Genomic DNA, 26,495 nt, shown 5'->3' with positions numbered 1-26,495 from the left:
CTTGGACACTCGGGTGAAGAGAGGTGCGGAGCTGTCCACTGACCACTACCTGGTGACGAGTTGGCTCCGGTGGTGGGGGAGGAAGCCGGTCAGACCTGGCAGGCCCAAACGTGTAGTGAGGGTCTGCTGGGAACGTCTGGCGGAGTCCCCTGTGAGACGGAGCTTCAACTCTCATCTCCGGCAGAACTTCGAACACGTTCCGGGGGAGGTGGGGGACATTGAGTCTGAGTGGACCATGTTCCGTACCTCCATTGCCGAGGCGGCCTATCAGAGCTGCGGCCGCAAGGTTGTTGGTGCCTGTCGCGGCGGTGCCTGTCCCGTTGGTGGACACCTTCGGTGAGGGATGCTGTCAAGCTGAAGAAGGAGTCCTACCGGGCCTTTTTGGCCTGTGGGACTCCAGAAGCAGCTGATAGGTACCGGCAGGCGAAACGGCATGCGGCTCGGGTTGTCGCCGAGGCAAAAACTCGGGCGTGGGAGGAGTTTGGAGAGGCCATGGAGACAGACTTCCGTACGGCTTCGAGGCGATTCTGGTCCACCATCCGGCGTCTCAGGAGGGGAAGCAGTGCAGCACCAACACTGTTTATAGTGGGGATGGTGCGCTGCTGACCTCAACTCGGGACGTTGTGGGCCGGTGGGCGGAATACTTCGAAGACCTCCTCAATCCCACCAACATGCCTTCTGTTGAGGAAGCTGAGCATGGGGACTCTGGGCTGGGCTCTCCAATCTCTGGGGACGAGGTCGCCGAGGTGGTCAAAAAGCTCCTCGGTGGCAGGGCCCCGGGGGTGGATGAGATCCGCCCGGAGTTCCTTAAGGCTCTGGATGTTGCGGGGTTGTGTTGGCTAACGCGACTCTGCAATATCGCATGGACATCGGGGGCAGTTCCCCTGGACTGGCAGACTGGGGTGGTGGTCCCCCTGTTTAAAAAGGGGGACCGGAGGGTGTGCTCCAATTACAGGGGGATCACACTCTTAAGCCTCCCTGGTAAGGTCTATTCAGGGGTCCTGGAGAGGAGGGTTCGTCGGATAGTCGAACCTCGGATTCAGGAAGAGCAGTGTGGTTTTCGTCCTGGTCGTGGAACACTGGACCAGCTCTACACCCTCAGCGGGGTCCTGGAGGGTGCATGGGAGTTCGCCCAACCAGTCTACATGTGTTTTGTGGACTTGGAGAAGGCGTTCGACCGTGTCCCTCGGGGGGCCCTGTGGGGGGTACTCCGGGAGTATGGGGTACCGGGCCCTTTGATACGGGCTGTCAGGTCCCTGTATGACCGGTGTCAGAGTCTGGTCCGCATTGCCGGCAGTAAGTCGGGCTCGTTTCCGGTGAGAGTTGGACTCCGCCAAGGCTGCCCTTTGTCACCGGTTCTGTTCATTACTTTTATGGACAGAATTTCTAGGCGCAGCCGAGGTGTTGAGGGGATCCGTTTTGATGGCCTTAGGATCACATCTCTGCTTTTTGCGGATGATGTGGTCCTGTTGGCTTCATCGGAACGTGATCTGCAGCTCTCACTGGAGCGGTTCGCAGCCGAGTGTGAAGCGGCCGGGATGAGGCTCAGTGCCTCCAAATCCGAGGCCATGGTCTTGAGCCGGAAAAGGGTAGAGTGCCTTCTCCGGGTCAGGGGGGTCGTCCTGCCTCAAGTGGAGGAGTTTAAGTATCTGGGGATCTTGTTCACGAATGAGGGAAGAAGGGAGCGGGAGATTGACAGGCGGATTGGGGCAGCGTCTACTGTGAAGCGGGCACTGTACCGGTCCGTCGTGGTGAAGAGAGAGCTGAGCCAAAAAGCGAAGCTCTCGATTTACCGGTCGATCTACGTTCCCACCCTCATCTATGGTCATGAGCTTTGGGTCATGACCGAAAGAACGAGATCACGGGTACAAGCGGCCGAAATGGGTTTCCTCCGCAGGGTGGCTGGGCTCTCCCTTAGAGATAGGGTGAGAAGCTCGGTCATCCGGGAGGGACTCAGAGTAGAGCCGCTGCTCCTCCACGTCGAGAGGAGCCAGTTGAGGTGGCTCGGGCATCTGGTAAGGATGCCTCCTGGACGCCTCCCTGGTGAGGTGTTCCGGGCACGTCCCACCGGGAGGAGGCCTCGGGGAAGACCCAGGACACGCTGGAGGGATTACGTCTCTCGGCTGGCCTGGGAACGCCTTGGGATTCCCCCGGAGGAGCTGGAAGAAGTGGCTGGGGAGAGGGAAGTCTGGGCCTCCCTTCTGAAGCTGCTGCCCCCGCGACCCGACCCCGGATAAGAGGAAGAAAATGGATGGATGGATGGATGTTACCATATTTGCTAATATCAACTCAGAAAGTCGCAAAAATTATTTTGTCAGATAATGTTATAATTATTCTTTGTGTATAAGACTTTAATAACACTTATTGTTTCATATTTATACCAATAGATGAAAATAACTTGATTTTATAGCAAAAAAAAAAAAAAGTTAACTACGTTAGCTTAATTAGCTACATTTACCATTAAGTGACATCTCAACCGTTTGGTCGAGCATATTTTCAAAAAATTATTTGACCTTTAATTTAGCTTTTTCGGTGATATCAAGTAACATAATTCTGTTTATTAATGTCTATAATACTATCATATGCCAGAAAACGATTCCTACCTTTCAACGTTTTACCACAACCAGTCGATATATGTGACAGAGTTTCAGGGTTCTGACTTCGTGGTTGGAGAGGAGAAGAAGAACTATTACTATTTAAAGAAACAGTGCCCTCTAGTGGATTTCTTTAGCATATCGTCCTTCAAGCAAGTGGCAGAGATGGCTCAATCAGGTTAAGCTAAGTTAGACACTCCTCATATTGAGATATAGAGACCCAAAATGTGCTCAACCAAATGGTTGAGCGGGCAGTTATAATAAATGTTTTATATAAGGCCCAAGTTTAATTTAGTTTATTTGTACAGCACAGCACCAATTTACAACAAATGCAATTTCAAGGCCCCTGACATTATCCTTCAGTTTTTGATAACAGAACATGAACAACTTTCTTTATAGTTTTGTTATTAAGTGCATAAAAAATATGTCTGATTCTGTTAGTAAGTTTTATGATCCCTGTCCAAGGTCATTTAAGGTCTGAGATCAGGAGCTTTTTATTACTAACTTGAAGGCTTAAGGGGAAATTTGCATTTGGTTTTAGTTCTAAGACACAGGGAGCCTCTGTAGCCTGTAGTTTCACACTTTTGTGTGTACAGCTTGGGGTAATGAATGCTATAGCATTATTCATTCCAAGCAGGCTGCTGTCTGAACTCTGGCCATTTCACACACCGTTTGGTGCCTCTGATTGGGATTTCTGTGCCATTACAGCCTAGGAACTTACACACACAAATGGGGGGAGACACACACACACGATCTCCAAGACCAGAGATCACAGTCTGTTAATGCTCGCAGTATGCTTCCCTGATAAATTATCAACTTCTCTCGCGGTGGAATTAACGAGCCACAACTTGTGCAGTCAAAGTTGTGTAAATATATGCACCAGTGTGTTTTCAGTGTTTAATTAAAACACAGTCTGGTTCCAGGGGGTTAAAAATGTACAAAGTCAGATAAATAAATGCATCACTATGTCATTAATTAAATTCACCACAAAATAAATAAGTTTAATTTATGTAATGGACAATTATTTTATTAAATTATGCCATTAAATTATTAAGATGCAAAGCCACAGTATAACTTACTAAAGGTTTATTGATTGAGTATTTATGATTCCTCTTCCTGCAGCACAACTCCAAAGTTGAGGGGCGGGGCTACTGGCACATAATGATCGGAAGAACTGATTGAATGCCATGAAGCTGACATTCAATCACTTCTTTGACTTTATCAAGTAGGCTGGTTGATTATCTCCTCCTTCTACATTGTCAGCTAGTTGTAAAAATCTGGGGGTAAACTAGTGGAGCTCAAAGGATCAGCGTTGGCTCCTATCAAAGCCTATCAAAATGTGTAACGCTCTAGAGTCTTAGAAGAACTTTTGAAAACAAAGAGCAAGCTCGATGACTAAAATGGTCAAAAACATCCTTTCATATTCAGACACAGATCTTTTCAGGGCCAATGTTTTCTAAACCTTTCTCCTTCGCTGGTATTTGCCACTACTTAGGTTTCAAAGTGTATTGACTCATATGGATAGCAAAATATACTGCTCAAAAAAATAAAGGGAACACTTCAGTGTTCACTTAAATGTTAAAGTGTTCCCTTTATATTTTTGAGCAGTGTATAATGTTCCAATTTTATCGTCTTAAAGGCATTGTGGTGATACTGCTGTATATTTATGCAAAAGAAAATACATTAAATCTGAATTTGCAAATAAATGTCATTGGTTTCTTACACTGTTTATTAAAAATGTTAATGGTAACTGAAATTGTTTATTGCACTTTATATGTCCATGCATTAGTTTTGGAAGTGCAGTCATTTATCACCATACAACCAACTGCCGTGGTCTGTAGTTTGTTTTTTTTTGTTTTTTTGTGATATGTAATTAGATAACTGCATGAATATTTATGCAGTTTTTTTTAACAACAGTTTGAGGAATTAAGATTCATTACACTTTCAGTTTCAGAGGTGATCATGGCCTTACTTACATATCATGTCTCACATTTGCTGTAAGTTCCCAGATTCCAAACCGTTCAGCGTTCAGCAGTGAACCACAATGGCTTTTTGTGTCATTTTCACACCAAACAGACCAAAAATGGCTGGCGGACGTGAATGTCCTCCATTTGTGTGAGTTCTGTGTCTCACTGCCAAATTTAGCTTTTATAGACATATGAAACGGAGATGAATTATTTTCTCCGAGTGAAAAAAGCCTTACAGTCTCCCAATGTGTGAAAGCAAATATGGCATTAACAAGCAGATAAAACACTTTGAAGGCAGTTGCTGTACAAAAGGTTACAGGTTACAAGATAAATGCCGGGCGGTCCCTGTGTTCCCATTTACTTCTGGCATTTTAAAGAGATAAAGAGCTAGAACTGGTGGTTTAATACTGTAATTTAAACTGGAGCAAAGATCAGAGATGAGACTATTAATACACCATATTAAAAATAGTTTTGCTTTATGTTATTTTTGCCTTAGTTAAAACACCTTTCCTGACAATAAATCATATTGCGTTTTATTTAAAAATCAAAGTGAGTTTGAGAATATAACTGAGCTTCTTCATGCTTCAATAGTCAAAGGTTTTTAGACTTTATGGAAAGATGCTGTCATGATGTTTCTAATCTTGAAACAAATTGAATGTAGATTCTGTGATGTTTGTGTGTGTTTTTAATGAAGAGAGTAAAATGTAGAATTCTTCTAGCAGACTCTGTGATGTGTGTGTGTGTGTAATTCATAATGGGAGTAAAATACAGAGTCCCTCTATGTTAGCAGAGTAAATTATTTTTGCTGTAACATCCCCATATTTAATGTTTATTTATGATTACCTGACCTTTAGGGGCTGGAGAGTAAAGCCCATATACACACTCCATCGCTGCCCCCAAATGGTCAAAAGCTGAATTCATCAAAATATAGGTCAGACAGTTCTGCTGTTGGAGCTTCTAGGAATTTGCGATGTGGAGGTGAATCTTTCTTAATGAAGAGAAAATGTCCACATAGCATTGCATGAGATTAAGAAACATGATTTAGTCAGTGATACATAACTTTAGTAGTAGTTGCATAGGTTAACTTGTTAGGTGTGTAAACATTAAGGCTCAGTGTTTTATATTAAGATGAGAAATAAATCACTGATGCAGAGACTCATTAAAAAATGGGCATGTGTCATGACCACATCCCTGTGGTCATGAAGCAACAGAAGGATAAAGGCTCCTTAATGTTACAGCAGTATCAAGAGTTCATGACCCCAGAGGTAACTGCACTGAATGATCAACAACAAGTGTGAAATGGAAACAGATGCAAAAGATACAAATCATTTTTCTTGAAATATTTTTATAAAGCATTTGAGTTACAATTTAAGGCAAAGTTGAGCTTTTCCAATGATACGTTTAGAGGAGCATTAAAAACTTTACACTTTATATTGAAATATCACAATCCTCTATACTGATGGGTTTCTCTGTTGATTTTTGTCATAAATCCTCAGGGATTGTTGCCTGTGCTTGTGATTGAGCTGTTTGCCCACAAAGGTTTACATTACACAAACCAGAATAAATGATGGGGCCTCACATCCTTCCGTTTCAATCTTCTAACTCATTTATCTATGCTATGAATACAGCAGCACTGTTTTAAAATGAACAGGACACTTTCTCTGTGCTGAAGCTCCTAAAACCCTGAGCGACTGATGGCTTTCTCTTTCTGTAAAAACCCAACCCCCCATTCCCAGTGTGCAACACGGACTCTCCACCCCATCTTTCTCACACACCCTCTTACGTATGTGCTGTATCCATGGTAACGTGTGGTATCACCACAGAGCTGGTGGCCGAGCACGCTGTAAGCTGCTGTTGTCGTGGATGTGCCAAATTCATAGCACCCGAGGAGAGTAGAAGCACATTGTTGTCAGGGGGCTGAATGACCGAAGCAGCTACCTTTTAAGCTATTCTGCATTTTTCAGGATTATAATGACGTTTATCCACCACCGTGTATTACCACAATGTGCATCCTGTTACAGGGTTTAGGAGTTATTCACAGATATGAATTAATTTCGCATAAACCACTGTGATAGTCAATAGGACAAATCTTGAAAGCATCTTTTTCCTATTAAAAACCAGCAAGGTTATTGAGTTCACTGTAAACTGAAAATTTAATTAACCTCGGGTTGCTGTATTGACAGTCTTGAGTTGTTAAAAAAGAGGAAATATGTGTATGTGTGTTTGATATATTTAATACACAAAGGTTGATTCACCTCAGCAGCATGCAGTCTTCCTGTTCTTCTTTGCTGATGTTCTGCTCCCTAGTGGCTAATAATGGAAATGTGGTACAGGTGATGACAGCCATGCTTAAAGAAATAATGGTCCTCCTCCCTTGGGTGTGCTTTCAGGTAAAAAGTTTGTATTTTGTAAAATCTCTGTTGAGACAGCAGCAAGAAGCTGAAGCTGCAAGTGAAAATAAAACCATGGGGTTTCTCTAGAATACTTTCTACATTTATGAAATAAGTAGACAAAACAATGTGTCTCATTTAACTTTCTACTAAAATGGTGGAAATATGAGGTTTATTTCCCTTAAACTCATTTTCTGTTGTTTAGGCTAAATTAAATGAGTTCTCTGAACTTAGTGTGGTTGCATGCTGGGTTCAATCAAACAAGGATGCTCTGAGCTGCTCCTAATGATTTTTTTTTACTCTCCCGCAGCGTGTATGGCTCCGTGTGCGTACAGTACGGTGAATGTGGCCCCATGAGGCCGCAGCACACTGGCATTCTGGGGCAGTACAGTAATTAATGTATCCATGGCACATTGCTGCACAAGCAACACACATGCCACGTGTAGGAATTTTCTCTGTTTGCTAAAATCCTTTTGCCTTTTGCAGGCTGTACATGCTGCAGAGCTTTGGATCATTGACCCACTGCATAACCAAAGTACCATTTTCTTCTGTTGTTAAGACATAAACTCATTTTAAAAAGAGTGATTTTGCTGTATAGTGTCGTTGAATTTTCTAAACGCTTTTGTTGTTGAAATTGCCAAGAGTTGAAATGAGGCTAATATTGCCCATGCTTAATTTTGACCTTTTAAAACACTGCAGAAGAGCTTTGTTTTCTTCTAAAACTAGTCAACACAAACACCCCTTCCAGATTTCAGATGATCAACAGGCACCTGGTTAGATTTGTGAATTCCAGGCTTCTTGCTTTCTGAATATTGCAAGCGTAGTTTCTTCCTATGTAGACCTTTTTTTTTTTTTTGCATCATTTTAAATGCTTAACTCACATCACCTCTGAAGAGTACATCCTGACTCTATCTGTCTTCTGAGCTGTCAGTGATAAAGCAGTCATTCTTTTGGAAGGCCAAACTGTCTGCTTGAGCGATTGTCTGAATTGATCAGTCATGTGGATGACTGATGCAGAACCTGGGATTAGTGAATCAAGTCATCTCGGTGTGTTTGCAGGGGACAGAATCTGATTTTAAACGCAGGGTTGATATATGGGAGCACAAGCATTTTTACATTACAGGTGTTTCACTGTAGAGAAACGTAAATAATTTAATACAAATATGTTACAATTTAAATATGTACTTTTACAACTGAAGTTTGGACCAGGCTCAAATTTTCACATGAATCTTTATCTTAACAAATCTATAGGGTAAAAAAAATGATTAAGAGTTTTATTTTAAAGATTTTACTTACAAAACGGTACAGTTGACCATTGGACTAGACTGAACTGATGAACATGCCCTTTGCAGAAAGTTGCCAGAGTGACATTTAACACATTTCACATGAGCTTTGCTGCATGTAGACAGAACCGTTAACACGTCACTCTCCAGCTCTCTCTCAGCTCTCCGGTCTTCTCTGTCCAAACTGTAAAAAAAAAAAGTGTTTAAAACGTCAAATTAAACTTGACAGGGTACTGACTGAGGTTATTTTTGTAAATAAAAAAAAACAGACAACATCATCTGTCATAATAGCTTAAAATCTATTCCTGTATTTGCCCTAGAAAAAGATGGTGTCACATGTAAAAGGAAAATTGTTTTTTTTTTGTGTGTGTGTGTGTGTGTGTGTGTGTGTGTGTGTGTGTGTGTGTGTGTGTGTGTGTGTGTGTGTGTGTGTGTGTGTATTGTTGTTCTGGGTGTGAATATTACCATAAAGCCTGAGAAGGAAACACAAGTAGACGTATGTATGACTAACATTTTAATAGTTTTGTTTCTTTGATACTTTGGATGTCCTTTCTGTGGTACATATTATCCAAACTGAGGACATTTACTTTTAGGGAACAGCTTAAGATATAATCAAAATGTCTAGAACTGTACAAGATTGAATTTTATTCTGTATTCTGAATTTTTTATATCTTCTGTACTAATTAATATCTTCTTTGACACATTTTGAAGTATTTATATTGACACAAAGATGGGATTTCACGCTTAGAGTTTTCTTTGTTTGCAGCCTGCAGGTTAGTTTATTCTGTGAACTAAGGTTAGTTTCTAATTTACATCTAGAGACTTTTCACCTGTTTATAACACATCTGAAACTGTTGGATGGGTGGCATCTGTGAACATTTTTCCTTTCTTTTTGTATATCAACTTTCAAGTTATGTGATAGATTCTGATTTGGATTAAGGTTTTGGAGTTTTATCTGATTTTTGCTATAATCTGCATTTTTATAGTAGTTCTGGGTACATTTAGGGTCATTTTCCTGTTTTAATGTGAACTCCCATCATCATCTGGACTTTTGAACCCAGTCAGGTCTTCTTCCAAGTCCCAATCAGCAACCAAGAAAAGTAGATTGTTGGTTCAATTGCGCCATCTAGTGTTCAAAACCGTACATAATTCTCAGAGCGCACACACCACAGATTACTGCTGCTGAATCACCCAATCTGGGTTTACCATGGGGTCAACTCCTCAAAACACTGAACACCGTGGTGCATATTTGAAGGTAGGTTTTTCTGAACATTGTCTTGCAAGAACATTTTGTGGAGGTCGCTTTTTTATGGGTGTTATGACTTAATAGGATAAAACTGCCAAAGAACAGAGAATCGTCTTTGCAAAAAGCATTCAGCCTAATGTAAAGATTCACCATTGTCTCGTCGATATGTTCAGCCAAAGTGGAAATGCCTGAGTAACCAGTTTAGACGGCGCATTAACGGATCGTTTTACATCATTTTTGTAACATGAGAGCAAAGTCTTCAGTGCCCCAAGAAGGAAGTAGACAGTCGCAGCTCACATTTTCGTTCACTTTTCTCCAATCTGCCCTCTCCTTCCACCACCACTAACCTCTCCATCTGAACCCAACAACACACAGAACTGTGTTTGCTGGATCCACAACGGCGACCAAATGAATCTTTAATGAGCGTTTTAGAACTTATAATGGCATGTCGCTAATGTCCTGTAATGATCCTTCCAGTTGATGGCCACGCCTCGATGCTTTCTCCTTCACTGCGCCTCTGACAGTTGTCTGACAATGCTTTGAACTTTGGAGAATCGAGTCTCTTCTTCTTCCCTTCAGCAGCATTTTTACAACTAGTGCAAGTATAAAAATATCTGCTTCTGGGTTAATCTGGGAAAAAAACATGACTTTTCCTCTGAGAAAATCTGTTTCAGGTAGGTTATTTATATTCTTGATGTTGGGTTTAAACTGCTCATGCTTCGTTTTTTTTAATTATGCATTATGCGTCTGAAATCTGGTTTTCTTGCAAAGACTTGGTTGCCATGCATAAAGGAATGTCAGGCATCATGCTGCACATCTTTTCTTTGTTTTATTTTTGTTTGTTTTTTCATTTTACTCTGAGATCAACTCTTGGTTGAGTTTATGTTGCTGTCCATGGTGCTAAAATGAATCTTTGCATTCAATTTTTTTTTTTACAGATTTTGCCATTTGCAAAGCTTTTAGTGTGAATGATTCTTATACCAGTTTTCTCCTTGTTGAAATCTCAGCTTCTTCTCCCTCAAATTGTGGTGTTTGTTGTATGTGCAGCTTCTTGTGGTATTTATGACGGTTCCTAACCGTAAGGTGTGGCGTTCCTATTTCTTTATAAAGTAAAACAAAATAAATAAATAAAATAAAAAAAATGTCAGTGTCACTTTTGGTTTTACAACTGTAGATGGCACCATTGGTTAGTCTTTTAAAAGTGTCCAGTGGGAAGTGAAGGTAACCTGGTGATGTCTGGATATCTTAGAATCAAACCTTTAAGGTGGATTTTATTACGTCTCATTTTTGCGAAGTGCACTTTTTTTTAAATATAATTCTAGTTTTATTCTTCTGGCTTCTTTTCATGTAATTCTGAATTTTTGACAACATTTTAGGGGAATTTTAAATTACTATAAATCCACTAATGTGTTCAAATAAAGTCTCCCGTTTTCTTTCTATTTTTACATTTTTACTAATGACATTTATGTCGTAGTTTATTTAAGATATTAAGGCAGTGTGCCAGGCTAGGCTGCTTGCTTACAATCGTCTTCAATCACAAGTTGCTACAATGTTTTACTCTTAGAGCTGTTGGCCATTTTAATAGAAAACAATCTGTGATGTTCCTTTACTCCTCGTTTGGATTTCTTCACTTCTCTACCCACCAACCCCCTTTTTTTTTTTTTTTTTTTTCTTTTGGTACTTAACATGAAACATGTCACATGACAGCGTGTGTTTTGTTGGTGGTGTTTCTGGTCTGTGGTTGTGTGTGTACTACGCGGACCGGCCGTCTCCCCTCCCATCCCCTCCTCCCCGCTGCTCAGTCTCCAGGCTGCTGTCGGTGGGGACGCGCTGAGCGGCGCGGCTCACTGGGTTTGCGCTTCACGCCTATTTACTGATTCAGCATGGGGCGCTCCGCTCTAGCAAACTGTACAGGGAAAACAAACAACACGAACCGGATCTCCGAAGTGATTCACTCACGTCCTCTGCTGTGAATTGTTAAGTGTCTTTCTCTCCGCGGCACTTTCACAGTGAGGGATTAAGGGGAACAGTCACAGAGGCGTCTGCAAACAGGTGTTTTCCTCCCACTGCGCTTCATTCACCAAACCGGTTACTATGCATGTGCGCTGCTCTGGTGTTTTAGTGGGATACCGCGAACCCATTGACTGAGGCGGGGTTTGGGGCTGTTTTGTGTTAGAAAAGATGATCCTGTTGGAAGAACACGCACCGCGCTTTGGTGAAAGTCCTTTTACATCTTATGGACCGTCAAACTTGACTTTTTTCTCGGAGATACACCGGACAACTCCTGAATAACGCATGGCTTCGCGGAAAATGATCCTTTAGGAGGTGATTCGAGCGAGCTGGCTTCACCTCCCCTCTGGGACTATTTCATTTCACTGTTTGATGCACTTTGCGAAATCTTCATCTCGAGCATCATCGTAGTTGCCTCAGACCTTCTGTAGCGCTGCGCCTGGAAGTTTTCCTGCCAGAATCCGCCGTTCCGGACTCATCCACTTTTCTCTGGAAGTTTTCTTCCCCAGACCGCTGCCAAACTGGCTATGGCGGCGGCTATCGCCAGCTCCCTCATCAGGCAGAAGAGGCAGGCGAGGGAGCGGGAGAAGTCAAATGCCTGCCGCTGCGTTAGCAGCCCCAGCAAAGCCAAGGGAAGCTGTGAGAAACCCAACCGGCTCAATGTCTTCTCACGGGTCAAACTCTTTGGTTCCAAGAAAAGACGAAGGAGAAGACCAGGTCTGTTGTCAGGATGCTTGTTCTCTGACCTCTTCTTCGCCTTTGAGAACTATACATCAATAAGATCATTTTGCATAAAGGGCATGCGGTGTTTAACGAGCCTCTGCAGAGAAAGTTACCAGATGATTCTTATGTTTATACAAAATGATTGAACTTGATTCTAAGTCATTTATTTCTAACTTCTAAGCTGAGTGTCTAAGCTGAGGGTTAAATGTTAAATAATACATATAGGTTATTTTCTGTTAGTTCACATTTGTTGTGACAAAACCAAACTTTTAAAGAGTTTTTAATTCCATCATTTTAGAGAAGCACCTGGTGACTGGAATCCGTTGTTTTCCCCTCGATCAGCTCCCATCAGTGATGCATGCAAAGATAAAAATAAAAAAACTGCTTTGCTCTATCAGCAGCATACTTGAGTATGATTTTTTCATGTTTAAAAAATAGATATTTTTGCTTTTAAAAAAGTAAATTAGAATCTGCCAAGCGTCGAGGTCTGTTGTGCAGTTCTAACAGGATACCCACAATTGTTCAGTAACTTTTCTTCCATGAAGAGCTGTATATGAGACGTAGACTGTAATAAACTTTGTGCAAGTTGCTGAGAAGATGACTGGATCTGCATCCAAGAAACGTTAGCTTTGTCCCCATTATCCAAATCTGAAGGCCTTACAAAACAGATCACACTACAGGAAGAAAATCATTTGTGTTTTCATTTATTATTCTGCTTAAGTTGATGTATCACAGTTACCTATTTTTTGGGATAAAAATACTGGTTAGTTTTTGATCTGACATGGGATGAAAAAAAGATTTAATTGAAAAATTAATTATGTGTCTTTTCTTGTTTTGTGTGTAGGTGCAAAAGTTGTCATCAAGGTTTAATTTTTTAATTTATTTTTTTTGCGGTTATATTTAAAACACTTTTTTCATCTTAAAATAATTTTATATGAACAATTCCACTATATGCCTTGAAGGTCATGGTTCAAATCCCAGGCTGGGGTTTTTCTGCATGGAGTTTGCATGTTTTCTCCATGCAATCGGGGGTTCTCTTCCTCCTACAGTCCAAAAACATGACTGTTAGGGTAATTGGTTTCTGTAAATTACCCCATGAGTGTGTGTGCATGGCTGTTTCTCTCATGTGTCTGTGTTGTGCTGTGATGGGCTGGTAACCTGTCCAGGATGTACGCTGCCTCTCGTTCAGTCACTGCTGGCGATAGGCACCAGCCCCTCTGCAAGCCTGCATGGACATTCAGGGATGGATTAATTTGATTAAATGATTGTTTATATATCTGTTCAATATAGAATGTTTACACCATCCATTATCTTCCTTAAATGGAGAAAATGATGAGGTTTAAATAATTTTTAGTCTCAGAAGTACAGCTGATCTTCAGACTTAAAAAAAAATGCATCTTCTTTTTTTAGAGCTCAGTAACTCAATTAAACATAAAATCATTTACAATTACAATTAAAGCACAATGTAATTCTTGGCAAACGGGTTGCAAAGGCAACTTTAGTAAATCCACAATCGTTTCACTAAACTACAAGTAAGACAGAAGAATAGATGAAAGGTGTGGTTGACCACTAAAAAAAACAAACACTCCAGCAGAGACAGTGACCAGATAATGGAGGGCACTTAGCTCTAATTGGACATTCATGATGTAACACAGCACTAACAGGAATAATAAATACAGCGTCATATTCCCCTTCATGTGAACATCTGTGACATGTGACCGAATTAAAAACAGGAGATTAAGATTACAGTAATTTAGCTGTGATGACATGCTAAAGCACCAGTCTGGTTGCATCACAACAATATTCCTGCTATTGTGTGAAGGAAGCGCCTTAGTGTGGACTTTCTCAATGCAGGTGGAACTAAGGAATGACTGCAATCTTTCTTGGTTAAAGATATAAATAACAGACTTAATACTGATGATCACTAAATATGAATTTGCTTCCATTTGATTTCATTTTATTCTGTTCAGTTTAGTGGGCCCAGTTCACAACAATCTCAAGGTTTTTTACAAAACGACAAATTAGTTTGCAATTGCACTCAAATATCTTATGAATTTTATTTTTACCTATTTGATCTAATTATATAGACTGATTAGACTCAAATCTAGGTGCCAATTTAATTCTACAAGGTGATTTATTTAAAAATATCAGAATCTTGGTTATCAGTTATCGTGACTTTACATGTTCACCACCTTAATTTATACTTTTTCTTGCATAAAGTCTGAATTTTTTAAAGAATTTGAGATTCAGCTTCCCTCCGCATTTGATATTTCCAAATTAGATTAAGTGTGCTTTTTGTCTACTGCCACATTTCCTTGTATTCCTCTTTAAGTTCGGTGTGGTGCATGGCATTTTATTGATTGCATATTTAAAGCAAAAAGCTGAAAACAACGTCTTATGTCTCAATTTTGGAACCATGTTGAAAGGTTAAACCTAATTTTAGGATTCCTCTTGCAGTAATATTGATATATATTTTTGGTCACATCCATATTTTCTGGAGGTATTTTGATGATGAAACATAATATGTCCATTTATTGGTGTTTAATCATACCTGGAGTCAGTGAAGAAGTGGAGAAAAAGACAAGTGAGATGGAAAAAAAAAATCTTCACCCGTCCCTGACAGCTGGAGTGTTACATGTCCGTGGCCCGAGTCAGTTTTGGTTTAGATAGTCTTTGCTCTTGTCCATCTGTGGTCTTTTTCCTTTGAAGCCGTGCCGCCGGGGCTCCCTTTTTAGTTCAGTTTCATAGTAGAAATAACAAAGAACTCGCCAGTGCTCATTGATTTCATAACCAAAGCATCCAGAATCAAATGAATTCCTAATAATTACATCCTACTTATATACATTGAGTCAATTGATTAATAATTTATTATGCCTTTAGCTAAAGTGGAAGTCTAAATACATGCAAATGAGTCAAAATGCTTTTTATTCCTTCCATAGAAAAGCCCACAGCAAGTAGATTGCTTCAGCTCGGATTGTTGCTGTTTTTATTTTGGGATTTAAAATGTGACTGGCTGTCTAACTTAATCTAAATCATCAATTTGCTCATTTTAAGCTTCCCAGCTCCAGCTAGATTTGACACTAATCATTTTATCTGGTTGTAGAGCTACTTATATTAATGATGCGCTTTAGAACTGCACAGTATATTCAGTCACAACCATCATCTTAACACCAGCATGGTGAAAAATCACAATTGCAAATTTGGATGCTACTTTTGTTACGCTGGTATATTTTAAGTACAATTAATTTACGCCTTTTTCTTAAACCTGATGAAAATATTAGAATTTGAGGTGCAGCGTGACTCGAGGACCTTGGTGATTAAAGACTATTAGGAAAGTAAAGAAATGTGGATTATTTGCAGCCAGTGTCATCACTGCAATATTCATTTCGCAATGCATGTTTTCTAAATAAACTCTAGTGTTCATTTCGTTCTTCTGTTTTTGTGTCTCCTGTGCTTCCACAGAGCCCCAGCTAAAGGGGATTGTAACAAAGCTGTACAGTCGACAAGGCTTCCACCTGCAGCTGCAGGCAGATGGAACCATCGATGGAACAAAAGAGGAGGACAGTAGTTATAGTAAGTTCCTAAATCTCTGTCTCAATGGTGTTTTGTCTCCTACATGCATTCAGGTGACAGAATAAGGATCCACACTAAACTTTACCGTATCTATATCAGTTCTATAAAGACCATCAGTCAGTCAGTTTACATTGAATGGCTCTGATAAGTGAAACTATATTTTCTCTTATTCATTAAAGCCATCAAAACTAAGAATTTTTACATTTGTTAGTCTATAAGCACAATAATACCATGTACTTTTATGCACTTTACTTTCAATTTAATAAAAATATGATTTGACATATCTGGAAAAAATTGAGATCACTGCACTGATCCCCATTGAAAACCTCCTGGTTATTCCACCAAATGTTGATTTCTGAACTCTTCCTGAGTTAAAACATTAGTGTTGTTGATTCTAAATGAATGTGAACTTGTTTGCTTTGCATTATTTGAGGTCTAAAAGCTCTGCATCTTTTTGGTTATTTTGACGATTTCTAATTTTCTGAAAATTAATACAAAATTTCTGCTTAGAATTTCAGAGACATGTTGTCAGTAGTTCATAAAATAATGTTACTCAAACTCAAACATATACCTATGAAAAGTAAAATCAGAGAATCTGATCATTTTAAGTGATCTCTTCATTTTTGCCAAAGCTGTAGATGGTAATAATCCTTCACTTGGTCCATTTCCTAATGGTTTCCAAACTCTTACCAATATTGAAGAATCTAAAGAACATTTTGTTCATTTTTATGTTTCAGATCTTAAGGAAAATAAATTATATTTAGTCAAAGTTTGAATTGTCGTGTCAAAATCTAAGGAACACCTGGAAATCTTTATCACCTAGCAAAAGCCTGATTGGTGCATCTCTACAATTGGATGCACCACAGGCATCCCTGGAGTTGCCACACTTCCCAACAACCCATCAATTATAACATAACTTTCTGCTCAAGTTGCAGAGAGACAGTTCAATTTTCAGTGTTTCATTCATTGTATTCAGCAGCATTCAAACTGAGTAAATAGGTCATTATACGGAGCAAAACAAAAGTTTGTTTCAGCACTTCAAGTGGCTCATTACTGAGAAGCACTTTAATTTCCTCTGATTAATCACTCTGTTGAAAAACCTGAACTTGGGTCACGACCGTCATCTTCCTCTCCTACACTCTGTGTGAAAGACAGAAAGAGACAGCTTTGTCTTACAGCATGCAATGATGCATTCCTGTCGTAGCCGCAACACCCACCAGCTCTTTGTTTAATAGTTGAAACAGGAGATGAGTGGAGGAAAAACAGCAAAGCCACTTGTCTGCTAACAATGCAGCAGAAATGGATCACCTCCAAATTAGAAAGTACAATAAAAATCTTGCATGCTGGGGCAGTGCAGTGCTTTGTGACTTAAATAAATTTGATTTATTCAAAAGAACAGTTTGGCAAAAGGATAGATATTTGATCTAAGAGTTATATATGCTAAGTGGACTACAACAATGAGAAGAAAGGTAAACATAACACAGAGAACCAATTAGCAGAAGTTGGCATAAAGATACAGAAAGGATGTCTGTATTTTAATCTTGCATACGCCACATATTAAATGCTCCTTAGCTGGAAAGCATAGCTCACCTTAAATTTACTTGGACTCTGTGTTTTATTGGGTTGCATAATAACTGGCCCGCATCAGCACAAAGTAGTTTGTCAAAAGAAAATTAAAGAGAGCTGCTGAACATGGAGGAGAAGGAGTGAAGCGCTTTGCGCTGCTCCAAAAATAGCGTTGTTAGGCGCTGGGTGCGCTTGTCTCCATGGTGACGGAGAGTGCAGTCCTCTTGGAGCTGGTGGTGTCTTGTGATGGTGGGAGCGGACCTCCTCAAATGTGAGCACATACACACGCACAGATAAATACGAGGAAGGATTTGATCTTTGCTTCAGTAGCTGGCTGAGCTGACAGATTCTCGCCTGCTTGACTGTTTAGCAAAGAAGTTTGTCATTTATTTTTTTATGAGGAGGGGATGTGATGGGAAAAGCTAAATAAATGCTACTGTATTCTCTCTCGACTCAAATATTCAGTTGCATTGCATCACAACTAATTAAACTGAACATCTGAAAAACTATTGAAACAAACAAAAAAAAAGCTAAATTTCTTTACAGATAAATTTCGACCTATTTTTAAATTTACAATCTCAATCTTATAACTTTGTTGAACTCCAAAATTAAACCTGTTAAAGTTATTGCAGAGTCCCATAACCAGACTGTTTAAAAAAGCAGGAATGATCGAGCCAGATAAAAACCAGCCTGTTGTTCTACGCTGTGTTTCGCACAGAGGGACCCTCAGCTATTGAGAAATGATTTCTTTCTGGAGGCCATGGCACGATGATGCTTACTGGAAACAGCATCCCTGTAAACAAGCGGAGAGAGAAGGACGGAGCCAGACGAGATGGCAGTTAATGTTAATTCAATGTTTGGAAGCGTTGCCAACATGGACTGAATGGTTTTGTTCTTTTCCTTTGTTGCCTTTGCTAAAACTTTTGCCTTATGCCGACTACAATTCTAAAACAAAGCAGATAATCAAGATCATTGACAGTCCCTCCTTCTGATTGGCCTGGTTGAAATTCAACTGGTGGAATCAAGTTCAATGGGAGAAATCGCAGATGAAGTAATGAAGGGAAATGAAAATCAAGTGAAATTACATAGGATGACAATCTAGTAATGAACATCTAATATATCATGTTCATTGCGCTTAACGTTGTTACACTGTACACACTCCAAAGGTTTGGAAGCAATATTTCACTGCATAAAAAACAAAAACATAATTATCATATTGCTTGTCACTTATTCGAATATATTATTCTGATTATCAGATATTTGTGTTTTTCTTTCCTACACCGTCTTGTGTTTTATCACTAGCATGGAACCAATACAAAATCCAATTTTTCTTTTACTTTTGCACTGAATTGTGACTCATAAAACTCTTCTCAGCCCTAAAACCAAGCCTTTTCTGGTGGACTTTTGATTAAGCTAAATGCACAGTAGTTGTAAAGTACAGCTCAGTGTATCGTGACTGGCAAGAAGAAAAAAAATTACTGGGAATTAAAGTCCCAAACTTTCACCTTAGAATCAAGTGCAGTAGCCTGGTGGTGCAATATGAGCAGCAACAATATTTAAAAGTTAAAAATGTTGTCTTTGATTCCTGAGCCTTAGGTTGGATTTGCTGTTATACAAGATATAAGGTGTCACCACATGAGCTTCACCAACATAATCTTATTCCCTTAATCAGATTTTGGTTCCTTTCCAACTTTACTCCCCCTGTTTTATAATATAGCAGGTTTCCATGCCGACCTCCTCATTATGGTAGCTGAATGATTTAGCTGCTTAAGGCTGGTTGAACACACAAAGTGTCAGATGCAGCATATTCCGCTTCTTATCTGAAAACGGCCTAACTCTGCAGAAGGAGCGGCAAAGAGCAGCATTTTATTGAAAACCAACAGATAATAAGTGTAGCACTGTTATAGAGGAGAAAAGAAATGAAAAAATCAGTTTTTAACCAATTATCCTCCTATTAGTGATAGGACTGCAACACAGCTAGCTACAACAAGAAGTTAGAAATTTGGTGTAAAATGTGCAGTGCATTTTGCCTCTATGCCTTTTTTAACTTTGTTAGTTTTGGTAAGCTATATGTTTATGCATTTAGCAGATATTTCTATCCAAATTGAAAGAGGCCGTATCAGCGCAGGTAATATTAAAGGTAACATTAATCTGCTTAAGCAGAAGACAGTTAGGTTTTGTCAGAGGTGACTGAGGTGAAACAGAGTGCAGGCATAGAGTGAAGTGCAGAGGAACTAAACTCAGAAAATGATAATGGGAAATGTTTATCAACTTATTTATTCTCATGAGTTTTTTTTATTAGGAAATCAGGAGGAGTGTGGATCTACTCCTTGCACTCTGGGAAATTTCCAGATGGTATCTCAGAATTACTACTTGAAGCTAAAATGACTTCTGTGATGAAGGCACACATTTCTGATTTTATCTCTGTGAACTTCTGAGTTTTTTCTTAACATTTTTCTAATATCCTTAGTTTTAATATTGAAAATGAATGCCTTGAATAATGGATTTTTTTCCCTCACAAATTTACAACTTTTTCACAGACATTTACAAAGTTGTTCATTGAAAATATGTAAAATTAATCAAAAACGTTTTGACTCCAGTCAGTCCAGTTTATTTTTCTTGCTTCAACATTGGCTCTAACACTATTAAGTTAAAAATGACGTCTCACGTTTATGCTAACTATAGTTCACAGCTACTAGTTTGAACTGCAGCTGTTGTTGGGAGGTTCAGGTTGATCGTCACATTGAATCGGTCATGACTGTTTATGCGAGTAGGTGGAACAGAGATGATCATGAAAGCTGTCCCTCAGGCCACCCTTCTCTTTCTCAATCCATGTTCCTCCGTGCAGCAGGCTGTCCTTGCGTGGGCGGCGGCCCTGTCACTCTTCAGTGTGCTCAGGTGTTTCAAGGAGCCAGAAAGTAATTGAGTTTCCCCCCACCCCCTTTTAAAAATCTCCATCAGTGCTCCGGCTGGTAATCCCTCTGAAATGAAGGAGATAGCAGATGTGTACGTGCTGATCGTGTTGGAGGCACTGAGGGGGAGATTTGAGCGGAGACATGTGACGTGAGGAAGGTGCCTATGTAAGGAAAAGAACTGTTAATGCAACACGACAAGAAAGAGAGGGAACATCAAACATACACACATATCAATCATAACTTTATGACCTCTGACAGGTGATGTTAATAGCTCTATTTATCTCTATTATTTTGCCTTTTAGTGGGTAAACTATGTTGGGCAGCAAGTGAAGTTTCTGGTGTAGAAAAAACGAAAAGAAGTTAAACAAGGGGTTGAATTATGATCATTATGACGGTTCAGAACATCCCCAAAACTCTTGTGGCGAGTTCCTGGTCAGCAGAGGTCTGTATCTATCAATAGTGACTGATTACAGCTCGTGAATCTGGTCTAGTTCAACAGATGAAATACCTTAGGTCATCTTGTTGAAGAACTGAATACTGGTTCTGGTAGACTGCTTCAGTCTACCAGGCATTTTGAACAATTTCACGCTTCAAAACTTTGTTGAAATAGTTTTGAGATGACCTCCTTGCTGTTCTAACTGGACTGCACACCAGCATACAAAGCAAGTTATGTGTACATGAATTATGCTCAGTAAGAAGCATGGACTGCCTGTGACTTAAATAACTCAAGAGTTCTAACTTATTTACTGAAAATCTTGAAATGAACCCTGAATTGTACAACACAAAACAATTCACAGTATTCATTTTCTAAGATCAACAATATTTCAGAAGCAAATCCTGACATGCGGCTCATTTCAACCCTGCTGTCTTCAAGGATTATTACTCCCTGGGAAAAAATGTTTTGGTGAGAATAGATAAATATATTTTTATTGTAGTTCTTTTTTTTAACTGCAGATGATTGCACAAGCCACAGTCCATTACATCTGTCAAAAAGAACTTGAAGGATTTTCCATCTCATGTTATTGATTCTGAGGAGTAAGAAAAGACAAAAATGCTCTATTGTATACATAGAAATGTGATTCAAATGTATCATTTCAAACAAATATATATATATATATATATATATATATATATATATAATTTGTAAGAGAAAATAATAAATAAGAACAGAGCCTTTCCTTGAAATGGATGTATTTCCCATCCATCCATTTTCTTACACCCTTGTCCCTCAGTGGGGTCAGGAGGTGCTGGTGCCCATCTCCAGCTAGCGTACCGGGCAAGAGGCGGGGTCACCCTGGACAGGTCGCCAGTCTATCACAGGGCAACACAGAGACACACAGGACACACAACCATGCACACAGACACACTCACACCTATGGGCAATTTGGAGAGACCAATTAACCTGACAGTCATGTTTTTGGACTGTGGGAGGAAACCGGAGTACCCGGAGAAAACTCACGCATGCACAGGGAGAACATGCAAACTCCATGCAGAAAGACCGGGGCCGGGAATCGAACCCAGAACCTTCTTGCTGCAAGGCAAACTACCAACTGCGCCACTGTGCAGCCCCTGGATGTATTTCCCATTAAAGCAAAATTAATTTCTCAAAGCTGCTGTAAAGTAAATACAACATACAGTCTTCTGGCTGATGCTTTTATAAAGCAAACATAGAGATGTCTGCTGCGCTTAGACACAGAGAGCAAATAAAATGACCCTTCAAAAAGCCTCTATAGTTCACTTCACCCAGAAGTGTTTGAGATGTGGATATTTATAGTGAGGATACACTGAACCAGAGCTTCAGTAGAGTTTAAGTAAAAAAAAAAAAAACATGAACATAAGCTTAAAGGGATTGTTTAAAATAATATAGCATTATTATGTTTGTCTCCATACCCAGTATAGTAAAACACGTCAGGTTTTTCATTAATAAGTCCCTGCAGTAGTCTGCTCACCACAAAGCAAAGTTTGTGTTGTTAGAGAGACGGGTATTTATGTAGACTCTTATAATCAACCTTTGACTTCAATATGAGTAAGTTATACAAACACGCACACACACACACCACTGAACAAGCGGATATTAATTAGGTGGAGATATACCTCAGTGACCAGCTGGGTTGCTGCTGCTCCTCTCAGACATAAAACCAATATCCAGCTTCCTAATCACAGACAGGTTTATATTTATTTATTTTGTGTGTGTATTTTGGCCTGAGTTCAACCCACAGGGTTTATATAAGTGACTCTTGTTTGTGTAAATGTTGGCACGGCCACAAAGAATATTCCAGCAGCTTTGTCTGGAACCACACAGACATTATTATATTTTAATGGTTTTGTAATCTTATCCTGTGTTCGTGTGTAGTGGTTAGTTGAAGTAAATTTAGAGTGATTCAGGTCACTGTTAAGTAATTTTCAGAGTGGCAACTGTCAGCTAGCTGTGGCTAATCTGATATTTAGTTTGTGTGATATGAAAAAAATGTTTTTAACTTCTTATTTTAATAGTTCAAACACTAAATATGCAGAGTGAAAACCGTTTCAGCACATCTGCAGAAGCCAATTACCTACGTATTCCCTATTTACCACTTTGGCTCGGGGTTCAGGAAAATAAATAGCACTTGTCTTTTCATTGACTTGTTATTGGCTCCAACCAATAACAAGTCAAGCAGTATCATGCCGGTAGGTATTTAAGCTTCTTCAGTGGCATTTTCTTTTATATATCTTAGATGTGTTTCACAAAAAAGATCCACAAATTGGCATACATGTTAAGTTGAATCAAATACATCTTCGGGACACAAAATGTGTTTAATTACATCACTCTTAAAAAAAGAAAAAAAAGAAAATCCAGTCAAATAAATACTCAACCATTTTAATACTTTCTTCCTAGAGCTGGTATATTTTGTAGGCTGTTGCATTGACATGGTCTGTGAAATATTTATTCCTTCATCTTCCCTTATCTTGAAAGTAAATGGAACATTTTAATCAGGGGACTCTGACAAAGCAGTTTAACATTGCTTCGGAAATGTTATCTTGCTTGTGTATTCCATTTAGTTACTCTAAAAATGCTGTGTTTTCCCTGTAAGTGATAAACGTGTTTCTGTTTTCAGCCATGTTCAACCTCATTCCAGTGGGACTGCGAGTGGTGGCCATCCAAGGGGTGCAGACCAAACTCTATCTAGCAATGAACAGTGAGGGCTACCTGTACACGTCGGTGAGTGTTTCACTCAGTGTCAGTGTGAGTCTTTATACATGGATGTGTTTGTTCCCCAGGAGGGTTTTAGTCCACCTGTGTTCAAAGTGAATGTCTGGTTTAGGTGACACAAATGGGACAGAAAGTGAGAAGAGAAATAAAGGCTGCCTGATGAAAGAATAACAGCGTTTTTGACAATAAATAGTTCAAGGATTGTATAAGCCAATCAAGCGGTGAGATCTGTAATGGTGGTTGTTGGCTGTTCTTCTTTGATTAAATGTGCAAGGTTATGAATAATTCAGTTACCGGCCAAGTAATGTCAGTCTTTTTTCCCCCCAAATGCCACTGTGAGATTGGCGTCCCTAACAAGACTGACAGGCTCGGTGGATATGCAACCGGAGGGCAAGCAGACACACATTCACCACTGACAGACAGGCTTAAGAGTCAAATTACCAATGATTTTTCGTTTTAGGAAAAGGTCTTCAGACAGATTGCAACCAGCACAGACAAACAAAATCTGAAATCTAATAATCTTGTGACTTTTTATTGTATGACTTCTGCTGTCAGATATTGATTATATAATATGAGCACTCTGTGAACTAGAAGCAGAAAAACACTCTTTGGATTTTACCTTTATTTTTATATCCTTAGCTTCTTTTTGAGACATTTAAAAAAAATACACCAAAAAATTGAAAATGTCAATCCCAATAAACCTAAATAAAGATCTGAAAAACTGGAAATAACAGCATAAAAAGTACTTTATGCTGTTTTCACCCAATTTGCCCTAAACTTTAACTTCTCAAAGTTTAGTTTATATGATGTTCTTTCCTTATGACCCACTCTGTTGTGCAGTGCAATCCCTCCATGCTTATACCTAAATATAATAATGATTACCATGGTAACACAGTTTGGTGTTATATGCCTCCAAAATGTTTTTTTTTTTATCCTGAGTGGATTTGCAAACCGAAATCTGCCCATTTATGTTGATTTATTAAATGTTACAATGGACGTTTTTCATCCACCTGAGATTCTGCGCAAAGAAAAATACGCAAAAACTTTAAAATTAAAATATATAAAAGGTTGCAGTTGTAACCACACCAAAGGTGAAAAGGTTATAATTTTGTATGGCACCAATGAGATAAGAATCTCCTCACTGAGTTTGAAAAGAGCAAAAGGTTTATTTTGCATAATGAGATACGTAACTACAGCTATACACACACTACTTTTCAACAATCTAAAACATTTCTCTAACATGATGAAGTTATTTGAACAATCCCATATTTTGGGACAATTGACAAAATAATTTTGAACATGCAAAGTATTTGCAAACAGGATTATTCCAGGCAGAGACTGCTGGCAGTAGCACTTTTATCCACAGCCTTAGCAGGGCAGCTGGCACTATCTGTTGCTACACCACCACAGCCATGGTGTTAGTTTTCTGTTTGGCGTGTTGATAGTATTGCCAGACATATCTGCTTTGTGGAAAAATAAACTAAAGGATTCAAAGAGTGAAGAGCTTTCTTTTCCCTTGTTTGTTTTGCACATAGTAAAAACTGCATATTTCATTTATAAATTAAATGTCCATCCACATGTGATGATACGTTTTACATAAGAGAACAATAATGCTGGCACTACAATATTTTGTGATTTAATCATGCAGCCAAGAAGGTTTATACACAATATAGAGGTTTATACACACTATAGAGATGTACCCACCAAATCCCAAAATGCTTCTTGTCCGTTTTTTGGGGGAAAAGTTTAGATTATACACTTATATTAGATGAGACCACCAGGACACCTTGAATCTGCTGTAGTCATCATGCCAGGGCTCCACATGGTGCTGTGATTTTATCACGTTGTTGAAATGCAAATGCTTTTTTTCACCTCACTGAAAACAGTATGTTTTGAAGAAATGTCCAACAATCTACTCACTCTTTAAAACATTTTTTCCCCCAGTGCTCTTTGGAAGCCCCATCTCAGCTTAAACAAGTGCTCATATAACACACATATTCCTTTATAAGAACTTGTGTAAAACTGAATGGGTTAATTGGCACAAAACAGCACAATGCTGTCTGCCAGTGTTTTTGTTGTTACCTGCCCAAGCATGCATAGAACCAAGCCTGCAGCCATGAGTTCTTTGTATGCGCTCTTTTATATTTGCACCGTATTTCACACATCTCTACATGGGGTCAGTGTCCAGGGTCAGAGACACTGGAGACATGACAAGTGGCTGGATTTCAAAGAAAATGCTATGGTTTCTGTAAAATCTGACTCACTGTGAACAGCAAAATCAGAAGGTAAATTTTAATTGGAAGCAAAAAGTACCATGTGCTTAATTAGGATTGTTCTTCATCACCTTAGTTGGTTATGTAACAATGTGTTAAATCTTGCTCAAACAGAGAAGAGAAAAGCTGGAGTCTACTTGGAACCATGTTGCCTGCACACCATGTATCATCTATGCCGTTTCAAATAAAACCCTCATGAGGAAACCGGTTCATACTGATCTGTTAAATTGGAAGAATACAGTTGGGGGGGTTGCAGGGCTTCCCTTTTCAGCTAAATTAGAGAGAAAATTGTACTGAATGTAAGGCCTGCTACCTAATAGTGCCTGTCTTCCTGGGATTGCTGCTGTTGCAAAGTGCTGCCTTCCAGCCACACATTAAACCAACCAGTCACAAGTCAGTATTTTGGGGAGAATCCAAATCAAAAGTAGGGAGACAATAGATGATGCAGTTTGGAGGGGGTACGAATGGTTGCTTTTATGAGATCTACATGTCTACATGTGTGAGCATGCATGCTTGAGTGAATGGTGAGCCTGTATGTTGTGATCAAAAGTAAAACAAGTCCATATTTTAATTTCTAAATGTGTTTCTAATTGGGGTCAGGCTATAGATGTACATCGATTCCTTAGATTGAAATTAAATTATCTAATTTCCCTTGCTAGTTTTCTTGTAATTAGATTTTGGTACACAGACTGTGTCAGGGGAGTTCAGCAGCGAAAACACATCTACCTGGGTGACTCAATCCTTAGACAAAACATGTACCAGTGA

The 26,495-nt window shown here is 39.5% G+C and overlaps 1 protein-coding gene across 9 annotated transcripts in view; it reads left to right on the top strand.

Annotated features, from left to right (window-relative positions):
- The window catches only part of fgf13a (fibroblast growth factor 13a), a 105,578-nt gene that overhangs the window by 63,411 nt on the left and 15,672 nt on the right, over positions 1-26,495 (top strand). For 7 of the 9 annotated variants that reach the window (XM_017307099.2, XM_017307098.2, XM_081611784.1 and 4 more), the window contains 2 exons: positions 15,676-15,786; positions 23,363-23,466. In XM_017307099.2, the coding sequence (XP_017162588.1) occupies positions 15,676-15,786; positions 23,363-23,466 (215 nt within the window). Of the gene's footprint in view, positions 1-10,108; positions 10,155-11,282; positions 12,208-15,675; positions 15,787-23,362; positions 23,467-26,495 lie in introns of those variants that run through there. The other 2 variants (XM_008420730.3, XM_008420728.3) reach the window with 2 other exon arrangements.

The sequence above is a fragment of the Poecilia reticulata genome, chromosome 10 (genome assembly GCF_904066995.2).
Source record: "Poecilia reticulata chromosome 10, P_reticulata-male-v2, whole genome shotgun sequence".
NCBI lineage: Eukaryota > Metazoa > Chordata > Actinopteri > Cyprinodontiformes > Poeciliidae > Poecilia > Poecilia reticulata.
This window is presented reverse-complemented; position numbering and strand designations above follow the sequence as displayed.